Source organism: Mus caroli, chromosome 7, assembly GCF_900094665.2.
Source record: "Mus caroli chromosome 7, CAROLI_EIJ_v1.1, whole genome shotgun sequence".
NCBI lineage: Eukaryota > Metazoa > Chordata > Mammalia > Rodentia > Muridae > Mus > Mus caroli.
Genome location: NC_034576.1, coordinates 116,780,956 through 116,798,257, shown reverse-complemented (window position 1 = coordinate 116,798,257; position 17,302 = coordinate 116,780,956). Strand labels below are relative to the sequence as shown.

The 17,302-nt window shown below is 38.4% G+C and overlaps 1 protein-coding gene across 1 annotated transcript; it reads left to right on the top strand.

Annotated features, from left to right (window-relative positions):
• Nucleotides 1–264: 264 nt before the first annotated feature.
• Nucleotides 265–12,081, top strand: LOC110298348 (vitamin D 25-hydroxylase). The gene is made up of 5 exons (XM_021167530.2): nucleotides 265–538; nucleotides 7,052–7,193; nucleotides 8,416–9,048; nucleotides 9,694–10,023; nucleotides 11,335–12,081. The coding sequence occupies exons 1-5, from the start codon at nucleotides 314–316 to the stop codon at nucleotides 11,508–11,510; spliced, it is 1,506 nt and encodes a 501-aa protein (XP_021023189.1). The 5' UTR covers nucleotides 265–313; the 3' UTR covers nucleotides 11,511–12,081.
• Nucleotides 12,082–17,302: the final 5,221 nt, after the last annotated feature.

The window sequence follows — 17,302 nt, the reverse complement described above, 5'->3', positions numbered from 1 at the left end:
CACCGAGCCCAGAGAGCGAAGTTCACATGACCAACCTACTGACAACATTCCGGAGAAGGGCCCTAGGGCTCCGTGCCCGTTATGCGGTCCTCACCTAGAGCCAAGCCAAACCCAAAGGTTTGCAAACGGACTCTGAGCAAAGCAGATCTGGAGCTGGCTAACCCAAAGGACCCTGAGCCCACACTGAATGAACCAATGGCCGTAGAGATAAGGCGGGCCGTCGAGGCGCCGGGCCAATGGGAGTGCGGCAGGGCTGGTGGGTGCGCCCCTGCCTCCTCGCTCCAGACTGGTTCGTAGCCCAAGCCCGGGGCCGATGTTGGAGCTACCCGGAGCCCGGGCGTGCGCTGGGGCGCTCGCGGGCGCTCTCCTGCTGCTGATCTTCGTGCTGGTGGTCCGCCAGCTGCTGAGGCAGAGGCGACCGGCGGGCTTCCCCCCGGGTCCTCCGCGGCTGCCATTTGTCGGCAACATCTGCTCCCTGGCCTTGTCGGCCGATCTTCCCCACGTCTACATGAGGAAGCAGAGCCGGGTGTATGGCGAGGTAGGCCTCGACGCGGACCTTCCTCTCGTCAGAAGCAGCAGCCAGGGACCACTCGAGCGAAGCCGGCTTCGAGGGCCGCGCCTCCTACCGGAAGCCGCCTCACCAATACCACGCCAGAGGCGCTTTGGCTTGAGTTTCCCGCCCACAGACCAGCATGTGCTTCTGCGCTTGCGCTGTGTGGCCTGTACTCTCTGGAGATGCCAGCCCATAAGCTGCCACTGACAGAAACTTCTCGGCCCGTAGGCCCTGAGCTTGAGGGAAAAATCAAGATGCAGTGAGTTTCTAGGACAGTTAGTGGTCAGTATTGTAGGCTGCTGATTAAACCATTTTTTAAAAGATTTAACGCTAAGAATTAAAATTGCCCATTAATTTTCTGAACCCTCAATTTTCCTCATCAGAGTAATTAGAATGATACCCAAAAGCAGTAAGAAGCTACCCAACTGTATTGCCTACTATATATGATTTTGGTTACTATGTGTGATAAATATCTTCATTTAGTAGTGTTAGGGATTGACCGTAGGGTTTGGCAAGGTAAGTGTTCTACCACTGAAACACACAGCCAGTATAATAGAAATGTATTATGCCTCCAAATTTAAAATTATCTTTAAACCAGTTGATTTGAAATGGTTTCTCATTGAATAGGAAATTAAAATTTTTATATAAATATTTGAACTGAAAGGAATTATTTACTATGAATATTCATATAGAACAAGTAATGTAAGTCTGTACGTTAAGATAAAATTAAAATTAAGTGTTTGGAAGACTCATTAAGGAATAGGTTGATTCGATTCAATTAATTAGAATTTGGCGTAAATAATTTTGTTTCTGGTACACTGAGGAAACTGCATTGTTTACAGTGATGACCATTTACTGCACATCAGATAAGCCTGACCTGTGCTGATAGCTTCAAAGTTGCAAGGAGCAAAACTGAAAAGGATATATCTATTTCAGAGTAAACATTGTATTGCAAGGCTTAGTAACCACCAAACATTAACTCTTTATAAACTACTGCTGCATTTGATCTTTATTCTAGCTATAAAACAACCCTGAAGATTTCCATTATCTTAGAGATATTTCCCAATTTTTGACAGTTTTAAAATTAGTATAAATTGTTAAAATACGAACCATTTTTTGTAGAGTAGAAGGAGACTGTTATTTCAGAAAGGTTATAGGAAACAGTTCATAGAAGTTTTTTTTTTCTTTTTTTTTTTACTTTTTTCTTTTTTCCTTTTTTTTTTTATTATTCTCATTCCATTAGTTTACATCTCAAATAATATCCCACTTTCCAGTTACCCCCTCCACCAACACCTCAGCCCATGTTATCCCATTCCTGGTTACTCCACTGCCACCACCACCCCCTCCACATCTGTCCTCCCCACTCTTTTTTGCCTGTATGAGAGTGCTCTCCCACCCATCCACACTTTCCTGCCCCACCTCTCCAGCATCCCCCAACTCTGGGGCATCAAACCTCCCTGGGACCAAGGGCCTCCCTTCCTATTGCTGTCAGGCAAGGCCATCTTCTGCTACAAATGTATCTGAAGCCATGGATCCCTCCAGGTACACTCCTTAGTTGGAGGTCTAGACTCTGGGAGAACTGGGTGGTCAGGCCAGCCTATGTTGTTCTTCAAATGGGATTGCAATCCCCCTGAGCTCCTCCAGTCCTTCTGCCAGCTCCCCCACCAGGTTCCCTGAGTTCAGTCTGATAGTTGGCTCCAAGCATTCACATCTGTATTGGTCAGTTGCTGGCCGGACCGCCCCAGGAACTGCCACACTTAGTTTCTTTCCACAAGTGCCTCTTGAGCACAGCAACAGTGTTGGGTTTGGTATCTGCAGACTTGATGTATCCCCAGGTGAGGCCATTCCCCGATTAGCCCTTCCTTCAGTCTCTGTTCTGTTTTTTGTCCCAGTTCTTCCTTTGGACAGGAACATTTCTGGGTTAAAAAAAACTTTGAGATAGGTAGGTAGCCCCATCCCTCAACCAGGGGCTGTGCATATCTACTGGAGGTGGTCTCCACAGGTTCTATATCCCCCTTCTCTGCACTTTATGGCTAAAGTCAATCCTGCTGGGTCCTGGGAGCCTCCAGTGGGTGTCTCCAGTTTCTCATCCCCTCTGCTCCCTATTTTTATTCAAATCCTGATCCTCTGTACCTCTCTCATGTCTCCTCCAGATTCTTATACTGTCACCATATTCTCTCCTCCTCCTTTCTCCCTCGCTTGCCCCCCTCTCCTTCCATCTCCCACAATTGTCCTGTTCCCCCCTCAATGCAGAACTGTAGCATCCACCCCCTGGTCTTCCTTCTTTGTAGGCTGCATATGGTCTGTAGGTTGTATCATAGGCCTTGTGAGCTTTTGGCTTAGTATCCACTTATTAGTAAGTACATACTATGTGTGTTCTTTTGTGTCTGGGTTACCTCACTCAGGATGATATTTTCTAGTTCCATCCATTTGCCTGTGAATTTCATGAAGTCATTGTTTTTAATAGCTGAGTAGTACTCCATTGTGTAAATGTACCACATTGTCTCTGGAATCTACCTTCTTGAGTTCTTTGTATATTTTGGATATTAGCCCTCTATTAGATATAGGATTGGTAAAGATCTTTTCCCAACCTGTGGGTTGCCATTTTGTCCTATTGACAGTGCCCCTTGCTTTACAGAAGCTTTTCAGTTTTATGAGGTCCCATTTGTCGATTGTTGCTCTTAAAGCATACGCCATTGGTATTCTGTTCGAAAGTTTTCCCCTGTGCTCAAGTGTTTGAGGCTCTTCCCCACTTTCTCTTCTATTTAGATTCAGTGTATCTGGTTTTATGTGGAGGTCCTTGATCCACTTGGACTTGAGCTTTGTGCAAGGAGATAGGTATGGATCAATTTGCATTCTTCTACATGAAGACCACCAGTTGATCCAGCAGCACCATTTGTTGAAAATGCTGTCTTTTTTCCACTAGATAGTTTTAGCTTCTTTGTCAAAGATCAAGTAACCATAGGTGTGTGGGTTCATTTCTGGGCTTCCAATTCTATTTCATTGATCTATTTGCCTGTTTCTGTACAATACCATGTAGTTTGTATCACTATTGCTCTATAGTATAGCTTGAGGTCAAGGATATTGATTCCCCTAGAAGTTTTTTTTATTGTTGAGAATATCATGGGTTTTTTGTTATTTCAAATGAATTTGAGAATTGCTCTTTCTAAGTCTGAAGAATTGAGTTGGAGATTACATTGATATGTAGATTGCTTTTGGTAAGATGACCACTTTTACTATATTAATCCTGCCAATCCATGAGCATTGGCCATCTTTCCATCTTCTGAGGTCATCTTCAATTTCTTTTTTCAGAGACTTGAAGTTCTTGTCATACAGATCTTTCACTTAGCTTGGGATTGGGTCCAACACCTGGTCTCTGCTCCCGACTGGCACAAATGGGAACCAGAAGGTGCTGGGTCTCTGGCCTGGTGAGAAATTTGCTTCCCAGTAGGGTGGGTCTTGGAGCAGGGTTTAAGGTCCCACCTGTGAAGGTGGACTTGGCTGAATTATCCAGGGGAAGTGGGAAAATCAAGCTGCAATTGGGCTGTGTGCTGTGTGGGATCTGATCCAGCTCGGGGTCTCTGCTCCTGGCCCGCACAGGTGGGAACCAGAAGGCACTCGGGTCTCTGGGCAGAGAATCTGCTTCCTCCCAGGAGTTGTTTTTCTTTTATCTCCCTTTTAAATTTGAGATATGTAGTCAAATAAAAAATAAATAAATCTGAACTCTAAAATAACTTCTACTTTTGTGCACTCTGAGTTTAATTCTTTATAATTTTCTAAAGGAAAACAGCAGTGCCCACAATTCATATTCATTTTAAGCAATCTTATATAGAAATGTGCAGCAGCATAAATTGCCATTTCCTTGGAGAATCATTCTTGATTGTTTTAGCTTCTGCTATGATTAGATTCTTAATGTAGATTTTGAGCAGCATTCCATAGCTAGCAAAGTTGATATAAGTGGATTTGTCAGACTTTTTCAGGCAATACACTTAAAGGCAATAAAGATAATTATTTTGCATTACAGCAAACAGAATTGGCAGTTTATTCATTTATCTTATGGCAAACTTTTATTGAGAACTTATTCAAGGCACTGAGTGGGGTTCTGTGGAGAATTTAAGAATGAAAAAAGGTCTTTTTAAAGCTATTTATAATTTAGAAGCCAGGCAGATGAAAATGTTTCAGGTTCAAACTAGTATCAAGTTAATGTCATGGAAGGTTATATATAAGCTGTGATGGCTCGGAGTAAAGGGAATAAAAATGTATATAAAATAAAAAAATACTGCATACAATAAGGTCTCTAAAGATTTGATACAGTTTGGATAGTATGATAATCAAGGAAGGCATTCCAGATGAGAAAACATGACCAAAAGGTTAAAAATATAACAGTCACTTATCAGCAGTAACACTATGTACATTTATTTGTTTGTTGTTAGTTCTTAGCCAATGGTGTTGTAATAATATTCTTAAATATGTTTCTGCCAAAATTTGTTAATTCAGCACAATGCACCAATTGTTATCATATGCCATGAACTATCATGTGTGCTGGCAATATAGTAGTGAACAAAATAGAGATCTCTGTCTCTAGGTAGCATACATTTTATTTGTGGAAAGACATATAAAATAAGTATAAGTAAATTATATATTTTATGGGGTACAACAAAAGCTAAACTCGATTAATGAAAATGGGCAGTACTATAGTGCTGAATTTTAAGTTAGTAAATCAGTAAATCTGTTGTGCCTTCATACTAACATAATTTTCTTTATTATTTTTTATGGGATATTTTATTAGCTAAGACTTCCTGTTTTCTTATGAAGCAAAATGTACCATGATTAAATGTGCCTTAGTTGTTTGAACAAAGATGAGGCTCATCCCAGTATTTTATCTGTAAGAAGCTCAATTCCTAAGAGGTTAGTGATAAGGATTTTGGGGGGCTTTTCATGGGTTACTAGGCCTTTACAGGAGCTTAGTTAAAATACAGTTCAAGAGGAGTGACTTTGTAAGTGAACCTGAGGTGACCATATGGTGTCTTGCCTAGTTTTATTGTTAACTTGACTCAACCTAGAGACACCTGGGAAAAGGGAATCTCAATTGAAGAATTGTCTCAATCAGTTTATTCCAGATTATCAAGAGAGATCGTCTTGATTGAGGATTGATGTGGGAGGGCTCAGTACACTGTGGCTAGGGCACAATCCCTAGTGTGCTGCTTGATTTAAGGTCAGCTTGACACAATCATTTTGGAAGAGGGAACCTCAATTGAGAAGAAGTCCCTGCCAGATTGGCCTGTGGGCAAGCCTGTGGTACATTTTCTTGATTGATTATTGATGTTAGAGGACTGAGATCACTGTGGGCAGTGCCAACCCGGGGCTGGTGGTCCTGGGTGCTATAAGAATGCAGGTAGAACAAGCCAAGAAAACCAAACCAGTAAGCAACAGTCCTCCGTAACCTCTGCATCAGTTCCTGCCTGTAAGATCCTTCTCTGGTGGCATTCCTGCTCTGATTTTCTTTAATGATGTATTGAGGTATGGAAGTGAAACATGCAATAAACTCTTTTCTCTACAAGTTGCTTTTAGTTATGGTGTTTTATCACAGCAATAGAAACCCATCTAAGAAATCTGGAATGTGTGTGTGTGTGTGTTTGTGTTTTGTGTGTGTGTGTGTGTGTGTCCTGTATAACAAAGCAAGAGATAGAGCCAGAGATTGAGCCAATAAGCAGAATTCCTCCATGGTTACTGTTTCCAGATTTCTGCCCTGACTTCCATTTTGATTGACTGTGATCTGGAAGTATAAGTGAAATAAACGATTTTCTCCCCTAAGTTGTTTTTGGTCATGGTGTTTATCATAGCAAAAAAACATCAAACTTGAACATGTGACAAACAACTCCAGTAAGGTATAGGATGCATTGTTCTACTTTATTTTTCCCTTGGCTAAATGATATCTACCTATGTATACATGTTGATTATCATACCTCTAAAGTTAGTCTCCCTTAGAACTTGGTATTTAGAAAGGTGAATACAATTGATATTTGCTTAAACTTCAAAGCTGTCTTTTGGATTTCTGAATCCTCTCCCCTCACTTCAAGCTGGTATAATAATAGATAGATGGTGTTAGTCATTCATTTGCCTTGGAAGTAAAATGAGATTTCTACATAATGAATATTTTGAGATGGGATGAATCCTAATAGAGTATCTAAATCAAATATATTTTCTGTGGCAGTACTCATGTCCAAAAAGTTTATTTTGTCTATCACATTAAAGCTATTTAATGGCAAACAAAGTAGAATACAGACTTCCTATGTCTAGTACTCTTTTCAACATACCTTATATGATGATTCAAGGCATGGAGTATTATAATTAATCATGCTGTCTAAACATTGTCAAGTAATAAATCCTTATGTTTTTAGAGAAGTAGCAAATATTAAAAGGGATAGGGTCACATGTGGATTCTATCGTGGTTTCTCTGTACATTTTGCTATTTGAATGTTGTTTTTCTTCTCAAAGATTTTCAGTTTAGATCTTGGAGGCATATCAACTGTGGTTCTAAATGGCTATGATGTAGTAAAGGAATGCCTTGTTCATCAAAGTGAAATTTTTGCAGATAGACCATGCCTTCCTTTGTTCATGAAGATGACAAAAATGGGAGGTATGTTTATTTTCAACTATTCAGTGAGACTATTTTATGTCACATTCCTTATTTTAAATAATATTAGTATAGACAGATGATTGTTTTGTACTTTGTGAAACCTGGATTTAAGGAGCCATCAGACTGCATTCAATAATGTTTTAGACCACTGCATGCTAGTTTTATTGCTATTCAGTTCTAAGAAACGTAAGTAATTTTTCAAGAATTAGTGCTTGATATGTACTCAAACAGTTTAGGGGTACACACACACACCATGAATCAGAAGTTTTCCTTTTGATGACAAATCTTGAGTACTTAATGACTGACTAGCATGTCCAGTCTTACAGAAACTAAACAGATTTTCTTAGCTACTCATCACTATGCTGTATAAATGGTAAGCTGTAGAATTTATACAAAGGATGGGCATTCTATAGGGTTTAATAATGATCAGATTTTTATGACTACATATTCAACAAGGGAGAAATGCTAAAAGTTGACAAAATCAAGGAGAAAGTGGCAACAATAAAGTATTTCAAAGTAGAATATTGACATCAGGAACAACTGGAATCTGATTTTTTTTTTAACTAATGGTGTTCTGAATTCTTTAATGGACCTCCACACTTACTTTCGAAGAACTTAGTATCTTGTTTAAATAATCTAAACATCAAGTAATAATAACATTAGCAAACTTTGAATTCATGTTTTATTTTTAATTACATGAACATTTCTACTACTTTGACAATTAAGGCTACTCTTACCTTTGTCATTGTTAGGTATCATATGCCTTTACCAGAAAGAAACTTGAACTGTAAAAATCTAGTTTCTTTCAGACAGTAACTTCTGGTTTGGGAACATATGCTTAGTCCAAAATTAAATTTTACCATAGGACATAAAACCATTTGTCTTTTATAACTTATGTCTATGAGAAAAGTTGAGTGATAGATTTGTGAAAGCCATAGTTCATCTGTGTTCAATTACATAAGACTAGACAGTTTATTGTGGTAAAAGAATGAGAATTATAGGTCTTTTCTGCCAGTCCTTTCTTGAGGAATAGAGACCCACTTTATCGAATGTCCTGTGGCTTTTGAGTACCACCAACTAGGACCCAATCATGTACTTAGATAATTGGGGGTTAAATCACTGACTACCCATCTTTGAATTTTTCCTTTCTGTTTTTTATTCCACAACATCTTAAGTACAGAGAAGTATGAATTACACAATATTTTTAATACGTTTCTTTTAGGCTTACTCAATTCCAGATATGGCAGAGGATGGATTGATCACAGAAGGTTGGCTGTTAACAGCTTTCATTATTTTGGAAGTGGCCAAAAATCTTTTGAATCTAAAATTTTAGAAGAAACTTGGTCTTTAATTGATGCTATTGAAACATACAAAGGTGGACCTTTTGACCTCAAGCAACTGATAACAAATGCTGTTTCAAACATAACTAACCTTATCCTTTTTGGAGAACGATTCACTTATGAAGACACTGATTTTCAGCACATGATTGAATTATTTAGTGAGAATGTGGAACTAGCTGCCAGTGCTCCAGTCTTCCTTTATAATGCATTTCCATGGATTGGCATCTTACCTTTTGGGAAACATCAAAGACTATTTAGAAATGCAGATGTGGTCTATGATTTCCTCTCCAGACTTATTGAAAAAGCTGCAGCCAATAGAAAGCCTCAATTACCTCACCATTTTGTTGATGCCTATTTAGATGAGATGGATCAAGGTCAAAATGATCCTTTATCTACATTTTCCAAAGAGAATCTAATTTTTTCAGTGGGTGAACTCATCATTGCTGGAACTGAAACTACAACCAATGTGCTCCGCTGGGCAATTCTTTTCATGGCCCTTTATCCTAATATTCAAGGTAAGGATACCCTTGACCTCCTGGTGTCTTCTGAAATATAGGGCTCGTGTGTACTCTAGAGTCTTTGGCCATGTATAAAGCAGTTTTAGGAACTCCAACTGTGCTAATCATGAAGGAAAATATTTCAGAATTAGAGTTTTTAAATCTAATATTTTAATGCAGATTTAAAGAAGAAGGAAGGAAGAAATAAAGGAAATAAAAATCATCTGAAGGGTATTATCTTTATAGAATGACAGTATCTTTAAAAAAAACTTAAAAATGGATCTTAATATTCATATTTTATAAAAATAACAGGCTGAGTATGTGGAAGCTGCAAAGCTGAGATATAGACACTGTTTTTTTCTTCTTTAGGTCTAATGTTTCATTATTTTACTTGCTGATAGTAACACTACTCTGATTCTAGACTGATCATACATTTATTCATAATCCTTTTTTGACCTTACCCAGAGTGTTGGTTATTACTAAGATATGGGGGGGGGGGTTATAATTAATTCATGTAAGTACCAGATGGTGAAAAATTCAAATCTAGATAAACCCATATTCTGTTGATTTATTGGGGTTTATCATTTGTTTTACCCCAAAGAGAAATAAATTTACATATAATTTCACTAATTACATAATAAATTTAACATGTTTCTCTGACAGGACAAGTTCATAAAGAGATTGATTTAATTATGGGCCACAACAGGAGACCTTCTTGGGAATACAAATGCAAAATGCCTTATACTGAAGCAGTTTTACATGAAGTTTTAAGATTCTGTAATATAGTTCCACTGGGGATTTTCCATGCAACTTCTGAAGATGCAGTTGTACGTGGCTATTCCATTCCTAAAGGCACAACAGTCATTACAAATCTTTATTCTGTTCACTTTGATGAAAAATACTGGAAAGACCCAGACATGTTCTATCCTGAGCGATTTCTGGACAGCAATGGATATTTTACTAAAAAGGAAGCTTTGATTCCTTTTTCTCTAGGTAAGAAAACATTCACAAGTATATAATTTTAAAGTATAACAATGATATATTATTAATAGCATCTCAATTTGAAGCAACCTGTTCTAGAGTAGACAATTCTGAGTACATAGCATTAATTTTTTTTTAGTATTTTTTCTTTTTATTGAAAGTAGTTTTTTTCTCACATAACAAAACTTAATCGCAATTTCCCTCTCCTCTTCCCTGTTCCTCTCCATCTCCCCTCCCATCAAATTCAGTCCCTTTGTGTCTCTCATTAGAAAACAAACAGGCTTCTATTGGATAATAATAAAATATAGCAAAGTAAAATATAATAAAACAAAACCTGTCACATCATAGTTGAGTAAACAATTGCAGAGTTGGAAAGGAGCCCAGAGAAGGCACAAGAATCATATACCCAGGAATCCCATAAAAACACTTAACTGGAAGCCATGAGATATGTGTGTGTGTGTGTGTGCGCGCGCGCACATACATGCAGAGGACTTAGTGCAGACCCATGCAGGCCTTGTGCATGCTCAGTCTTTGTGTTCATATGAGTTTTGATCATATTTGTTTAGAGTGCATTCTTTCCTTGGTGTCCTCCATCCCTAGTCATATATAACATTAAGTCTTACAGGAGAGAATGGTTTCATTAGAGTGATGAACAGCTGTTTCTATTCAAAACATATCTCAGTTAATTAAATAAAGCTAAAGTTGTTGAGAAGGTGCAACTGGCTGGTTCCTTCCAAAACTTTTTAGCTTGTGAATTTAGAGGTTTTTGCCAAACTTGTAGAGAGAAAATTCAGGAACAAGTATGAGAAACTGAAATGTATAGAAAGGAAAGGAAAAACAAGACAACCTCAAGTAAAGCTAGAGTCTAGCTCTCGTGCCTTCTAGTTTATTATGTCATCTCCAACTAGAAAATACTACTTCTGCTATGAAATAAAACATGAATCACAGAACTTGGAAGATGAACTACATCTTTATCACTGAGTAAAGTATCCAGTAGGTCAGTTGAAATGGGCTTCCCTTGGATCAATAAAAACAAAATGTCATACCTCAAAGACCTTCTATAGTCTGCCATATGCTCTATTGCATTATGCAGAGAATTCAGAGATGGAATCAAAAATTTTAATGCCCATGATCTGATAAAAGGAAATAAAGGAATATGTTTCTTCAATGAAGTGATAGTTTCTAATCTTTGAGATTTGAGAAACTCCTCTCATAATACAGTATCTTCTAACACACTTTAATTTCTCAGCTTCCTGAATGCCACCCAAATATCAGATATTAATTTTAGTAAATGATTTTTAAACATTTGCCTTTTCTGTTCAGGGAGAAGACATTGTCTTGGAGAACAGCTGGCTCGAATGGAAATGTTCTTGTTTTTTACATCATTACTTCAGCAATTTCATTTGCATTTTCCACATGAACTAGTTCCAAATCTGAAACCCAGGTTGGGCATGACATTACAACCCCAGCCCTACCTCATCTGTGCAGAAAAACGCTGAAAGTGCAAAATGTATTAGAGAATAACCTTGTTGAATCAATAATGGTGTTTGGGCCAAAGCCACATTTTTATAAAGCCAAGTAAACACAAATACACTGTTTAAAATAGTACTAGAGCAATAACAAGCATTAATTATGTTTTTTTTAAACTTCCATGAATTCTTATTGTAGATTGAAGAGCACAAATGTATAGGTGTTATGAAGACACTTAGAAGGGCTATGGATGCTCTAAACAAAGCTCTTGCTAGGATAAGGTTCTTCTCATCTGTCTCCATCCTAAGGTACTTTACTCCCTAACTAACACCCTTAATGGTGAGGTGTATTCCACCACACATACACATATAAAAAATAATAGAAATAGTCTTTTTTAAAAGTAGGAAGAACATGTATTTAACTTTAAATTGTATTATCTGGTAAAAATTTCCTAGTTCGGTGGTTCAAATTAGGAGTTTTTGGTATCTGATGTATTAAGATATTTCTAGTTCCAAGGGAAAGAAAATCCTGGGCAAACATACCAACAAATGGAAATTTAGAGGTAATATGAAAGGATTAAAGTTGGGATAGCATAGATGATTCATGATTTAATTATTTATTTACATCCTGATCAAAACTTCTCTCTCCTCTCTTCCAGTCCCTTCCTCTAACCTCACCTTTTCTCCATCACTCCACTTGCCCTTCTTCTCAAGAAAAGGAAGGCCTAGGAGTCAGACCAAGCCCCTGCTCCCACTTTAGGAGTCCCAAATGAAGAGCCAGCTGCACAACTGTTACATATGTACAGACAGCATAGGTCCATCCCATGCCGGCTCTCTCATAGAAAGTTCAGTCTGTGAGCAGCTATGGTCCCAGGTTAGTTGATTCTGCAGGTTTTCTTGTGGTGCCCCCCCCCCCACTCCTTTAATCCTTCCTCCAGCTCTTCTGCGGGATTCCCCAAGCTCCACTTAATGTTTTCCTGTGGGTATCTTCATCAGTTTCTATCAGTTTCTGGGTGAAGCTTCTCTGATGACAGTTATGCTAGGCTCCTGTATCCAAGTATAGCAGGATATCATTAATAGTGTGAGGACTGGGCTTCCTCTCATGGCATGGATCTCAAGCTGGGCCAGTCATTGGTTGACCCTTTCCTCAAATTCTGTTCCATCTTTACTTCTGTGTGTCTTGTAGGCAGGAAAAAATTGTGTGTCTAAGGTTTTGTGGCCCTGGGAATTTCCATTTGTCCTAAGATTTTGTTCCAGTGATGCTCCCCCAACCCCCATCCAGTTATCTCTCCCAGTATACTCTCCCTCCATCCTCCCCCTCACCACACCCCTCCTGTGCCCATCCCCTCTCTCACCTAGTCCCCTCCCTACATCCTCCTCTGATGTCTAATCTATTTTCCCTTCTCTGTGAGGGTCCCACCTTGGACCCTCTTTGTTACTTAGCTTCTTTGAGTCTTTGTTTTGTAGCATGGCTATCCTTTACTTTAGTAGCTAATATTCACTAATGAGTTGAGTACATACCAGGTATGTCTTTCTGGGTCTGGGACAGGATGATTTTTTTCTAGTTCCATCCATTTGCCTGCAGACTTCATGATGTCCTTGTTTTTAATAGCTGAGTAATACTCCATTGTGTAAATGTACCACCTTTTCTTTATCTGTTCCTCAGTTGAGAGATATCAAGGTTGTTTCCAAATATTACAAGTAAGGCTACTATAAGTAAGGCTACTATCAACATAGTTTACCAAATGTCTTTGTGGTATGGTGGAGCTTCCTTTGAGAATATGACCAGGAGTGGTATAGCTGAGTATTCCCAGTTTTCTGAGAAACTGTAAATTTTATTTCCAAAGTAGATGTACAAGTTTGCACTCCCACCAGCAATAGAGAAGTGTTCTTCTTGCTCTACATCCTCACTAGCATGAACTGTCACTTGAGGTTTTGATCTTAGCCATTCTCACAGGTGTAAGATGGAATCTCAGAGTTATTTTGATTTGTATTTTCCTGATGACCAAGAATTTTGAACATTTCTTTATGAACTTCTCAGCTATTAGAGATTCCTCTATCAAGAATTGCAGGTGCAGGCAAAAGGAAAGAGGTGCACGGGTCCGGTCCCGCTGGGGTCTCCTCTGGGACTGATCAGGATGGTGAATGTCAACAGCCCAAAAGAAACACACCAAACTGAGAGTCTTGTCAAAGCAGGAACTCAACTTTATGGCATCAGACTCTCCCTTATATAAGTTTGGAACATAGGGAGGAGGATTTTTGGTGGATTAAGATGATGTAGGAATCAAATAACCCCATTAAAAATGGGGCTCAGAGCTAAAAAAAAGAATTCTCACCTGAGGAATACCGAATGGCTGAGAAACACCTGAAAAAAAATGTTCAGCATCCTTAATCATCAGGGAAATGCAAATCAAACCAACCCTGAGATTCCATCTCACACCAGTCAGAATGGCTAAGGTCAAAAATTCAGGTGACAGCAGATGCTGGCGAGGATGTGGAGAAAGAGGAACACTCCTCCACTGTTGGTGGGATTACAAGCTTGTACAACCACTCTGGAAATCAGTCTGGCGGTTTCTCAGAAAATTGGACATGGTACTACCGGAGGATCCCGCAATACCTCTCCTGGGCATATATCCAGAAGATGTTTCAAATTGTAAGAAAGAAACATGCTCCGCTATGTTCATAGCAGCCTTATTTATAATAGCCAGAAGCTGGAAAGAACCCAGATGCCCCTCAACAGAGGAATGGATACAAAAACTGTGGTACATTTACACAATGGAGTACTACTCAGCTATTAAAAAGAATGAATTTATGAAATTCCTAGGCAAATGGTTGGACCTGGAGGGCATTATCCTGAGTGAGGTAACCCAATCACAAAAGAACTCAAAAATGATATGTACTCACTGATAAGTGGATATTAGCCCAGAAACTTAGAATACCCAAGATATAAGTTACAATTTGCAAAACACATGAAACTCAAGAATGAAGACCAAAGTGTGGACACTTTGCCCCTTCTTAGAATTGGGAACAAAACACCCATGGAAGGAGTTACAGAGACAAAGTTTGGAGCTGAGACAAAAGGATGGACCATCTAGAGACTGCCATATCCAGGGATCCATCCCATAATCAGCCTCCAAACGCTGACACCATCTGCTTGTGGACGTTGTACATCGTGGTGCGCACTAGGCTCCGCACCACGATGTACAACGTCCACAAGCAGAATGATAAAACTATAAACCTTTTAACAACAACAAAAAAAAAAAAGATGTAGGAGGCGGGGAAGGGTGACAGAGGGTATGGAGTGACTGACAGGGCCAATGGCAAAGCTCTACATCAGCAACAGCTGGGCAGAGGTGGGGCTAAACAGGTCTTACTGAGTCACCCCATATGGAAGTGACTAATGCAGGTCTCAAAACTCCAGCTAAGCTTGGGTTTGTCCTCAAGGCCCAAACCAGGGCCAAAATGGGCCCAACAAAGAATTCTGTGTAATCTGTACCCCATTTTTAGTTGGGTTATCAGGTTTGTTAATGTCTAGTTTCTTGAGTTTTTTAATATATATTTTGGATGTCACCCTCTGTCTGATATGGAGTTAGTGAAACTCTTTCCCATTTTGCAGGTTGCCATTTTGTCCTTTGACTGTGTCATTTACCTTGCAGAAGCTTTTCAGTTTCATGAGGTCTCTTTTTTTATCTTAGTACCTATGCTGTTGGTGTTCTTTTCAGGAAATAGTCTCCTGTGCCAATGCATTCACATCTATTTCCCATATTCTCTTCTATCAGATTTAGTGTATCTGGTTTTACATTGAGGTCTTTGGTCCACTTGGACTTGAGTTTTGTGCAGAGTGATTGATATGAATCTATTTTCATTCTTCTGCATGCATACATCCATTTGGACCAGCACCATTTGTTGAAGATGTGCTTTGTTTTTTGTTTGTTTGTTTGTTTTTTCTTTTGCATTGCATATAGCTTTGACTTCTTTGTCAAAAATCAAGTATCCATAGATGTGTAGATTGACTTCTGGTTCTTCAGTTTGGTTCCATTGATCAATATGCCTGTTTTTATGCCAGTGCAATGAAGTTTTTATTACTGTTGCACTGTAGTACAGCTTGAAATTAGGGATGGTGATACTTCCAGAAGTTCTTTTATTGTACAGAATTGTTTAGTTATCCTGGGTTTTTTATTTTTCCATATGAAGTTGAGTATTGTTCTTTAAAGGTCTGTAAAGATTTGTGTTGGAATTTTAATAGGAATCATGTTGAATCTGTATATTGCTTTTGGTAGGATGGCCATTTTTATTTATGTTAATCATACTGATCCATAAGTATGGGAGATCTTTCCATCTTCTGATATCTTCTCCAATTTTTTTCTTCAAAGACTTGAAGTTCTTGTCATACAGGTGTTTCACTTCCTTGGTTAGAGTTACAATATTATTTGTGGCTAGTGTGTTGTTTCCCTAATTTCTTTCTCAGCCAAGTTATTGTTTGTATATGAGAGGGCTACTGAATTTTTTAAAAGTTTATATCCAGGTGCTTATCCGCTGGTGGAGTTTGGGTGGCGGGATCACTCATGTATACTATCATTTTCAAATAGCAATACTTTGCCTTCTTCCTTTCCAGTTTGTATCCTTTTGATTTCCTTTAGCTGTCTTATTTATTGCTGTAGCTAAAACTTCATGTTCTATATTGAATAAATATGGAGAGTGGTCAGCCTTCTCTTGTCCCTGATTTTACTGGAATTGCTTTATATTTATCTCCGTTGAATTTTATGTTGGTTACCAACTTGCTGTATATTGTCTTCTTGTGTTTAGGCATTGGCCTGTATCCCTGATCTCTCCAAGACTACGTTTATCATGAAGGGGTGTTGGATTTTGTTTGTCAAAGGCTTTTTAAGCATCTAATGAGATATTCATGTGGGTTTTGCTGTTGTTCTTTTAGTTTGTTTATATGGAGGATAAACAATGATGGATTTTCATATGTTGAATCATCTCTGCATCTCTGGTCTGAAGCCTACTTGATCATGGTGGATAATGTTTTTGATGTGTTCTTACATTAGGTTTGTGAGTATTTTATTGAGTATTTTTGCATCAATGTTCATAAGGGAGATTAGTCTGAAAATCTCTTTCTTGAGTCTCAGTGGTTTAGGTATCAGGGTGATTCTGGCCTCATAAAATGAATTTGACAGTATTCATTCTGTTTCTATTTTATGGAGCAATTTAAAGGGGACTCTTGTTTGAAGGTCTGGTAGAACTTTGTTAAACTAAAACCATCTGGCCCTGGGCTTTGTTGGTTGGAAGACTTTTCATTATTGCTTTTTTTTTTTTAACCCAGTATTTTTAAGTTTCTTAAATGGTATTTATCAAGAAAATCATCCATTTTGTTTAGACTTTACAATTTTGTGAAGTACAGAAATTTTGAAGTATGACCTAATGATTCTTTGCGTTTCCTCAGTATCTGTTATTTTCTCTCTTCATTTTTGACTTTGTTAATTTGGATATTCTCGCTGTGGCTTTTAGTTTGTTTGGCTATGGGCTTCTCTATCTTCTTGATTTTCTCAAAGAACCAACTCTGTTTCATTGATTCTTTATATTGTTCTCTTTGTTTCTATTTTATTGATTTCAGTCCTGTATATGATTATTTCCTGTCATCTACTCCTCTTGGATATGTTTACTTCATTTTGTTCTAGAACTTTCAGGTGCACTGTTTAGTTGCTAGTATGAGATCTCACTAAATTTTTTTTCTGTTTTTTTTCTTTTTTTTTTATTAGGTAATTTCCTCAATTACATTTTACAATATCCAAAAAGTCCCCAATACACTCCCCCCCCCC

Bases quoted from the DNA above. Each gene is read 5' to 3' on its own strand.
- LOC110298348 (XM_021167530.2), top strand. From the start codon at position 314: ATGTTGGAGCTACCCGGAGCCCGGGCGTGCGCTGGGGCGCTCGCGGGC. The intron at 539-7,051 runs GTAGGCCTCGAC...TTCTTCTCAAAG, and splicing joins AGAGCCGGGTGTATGGCGAG to ATTTTCAGTTTAGATCTTGG. The intron at 10,024-11,334 runs GTAAGAAAACAT...TTTTCTGTTCAG, and splicing joins TTTGATTCCTTTTTCTCTAG to GGAGAAGACATTGTCTTGGA.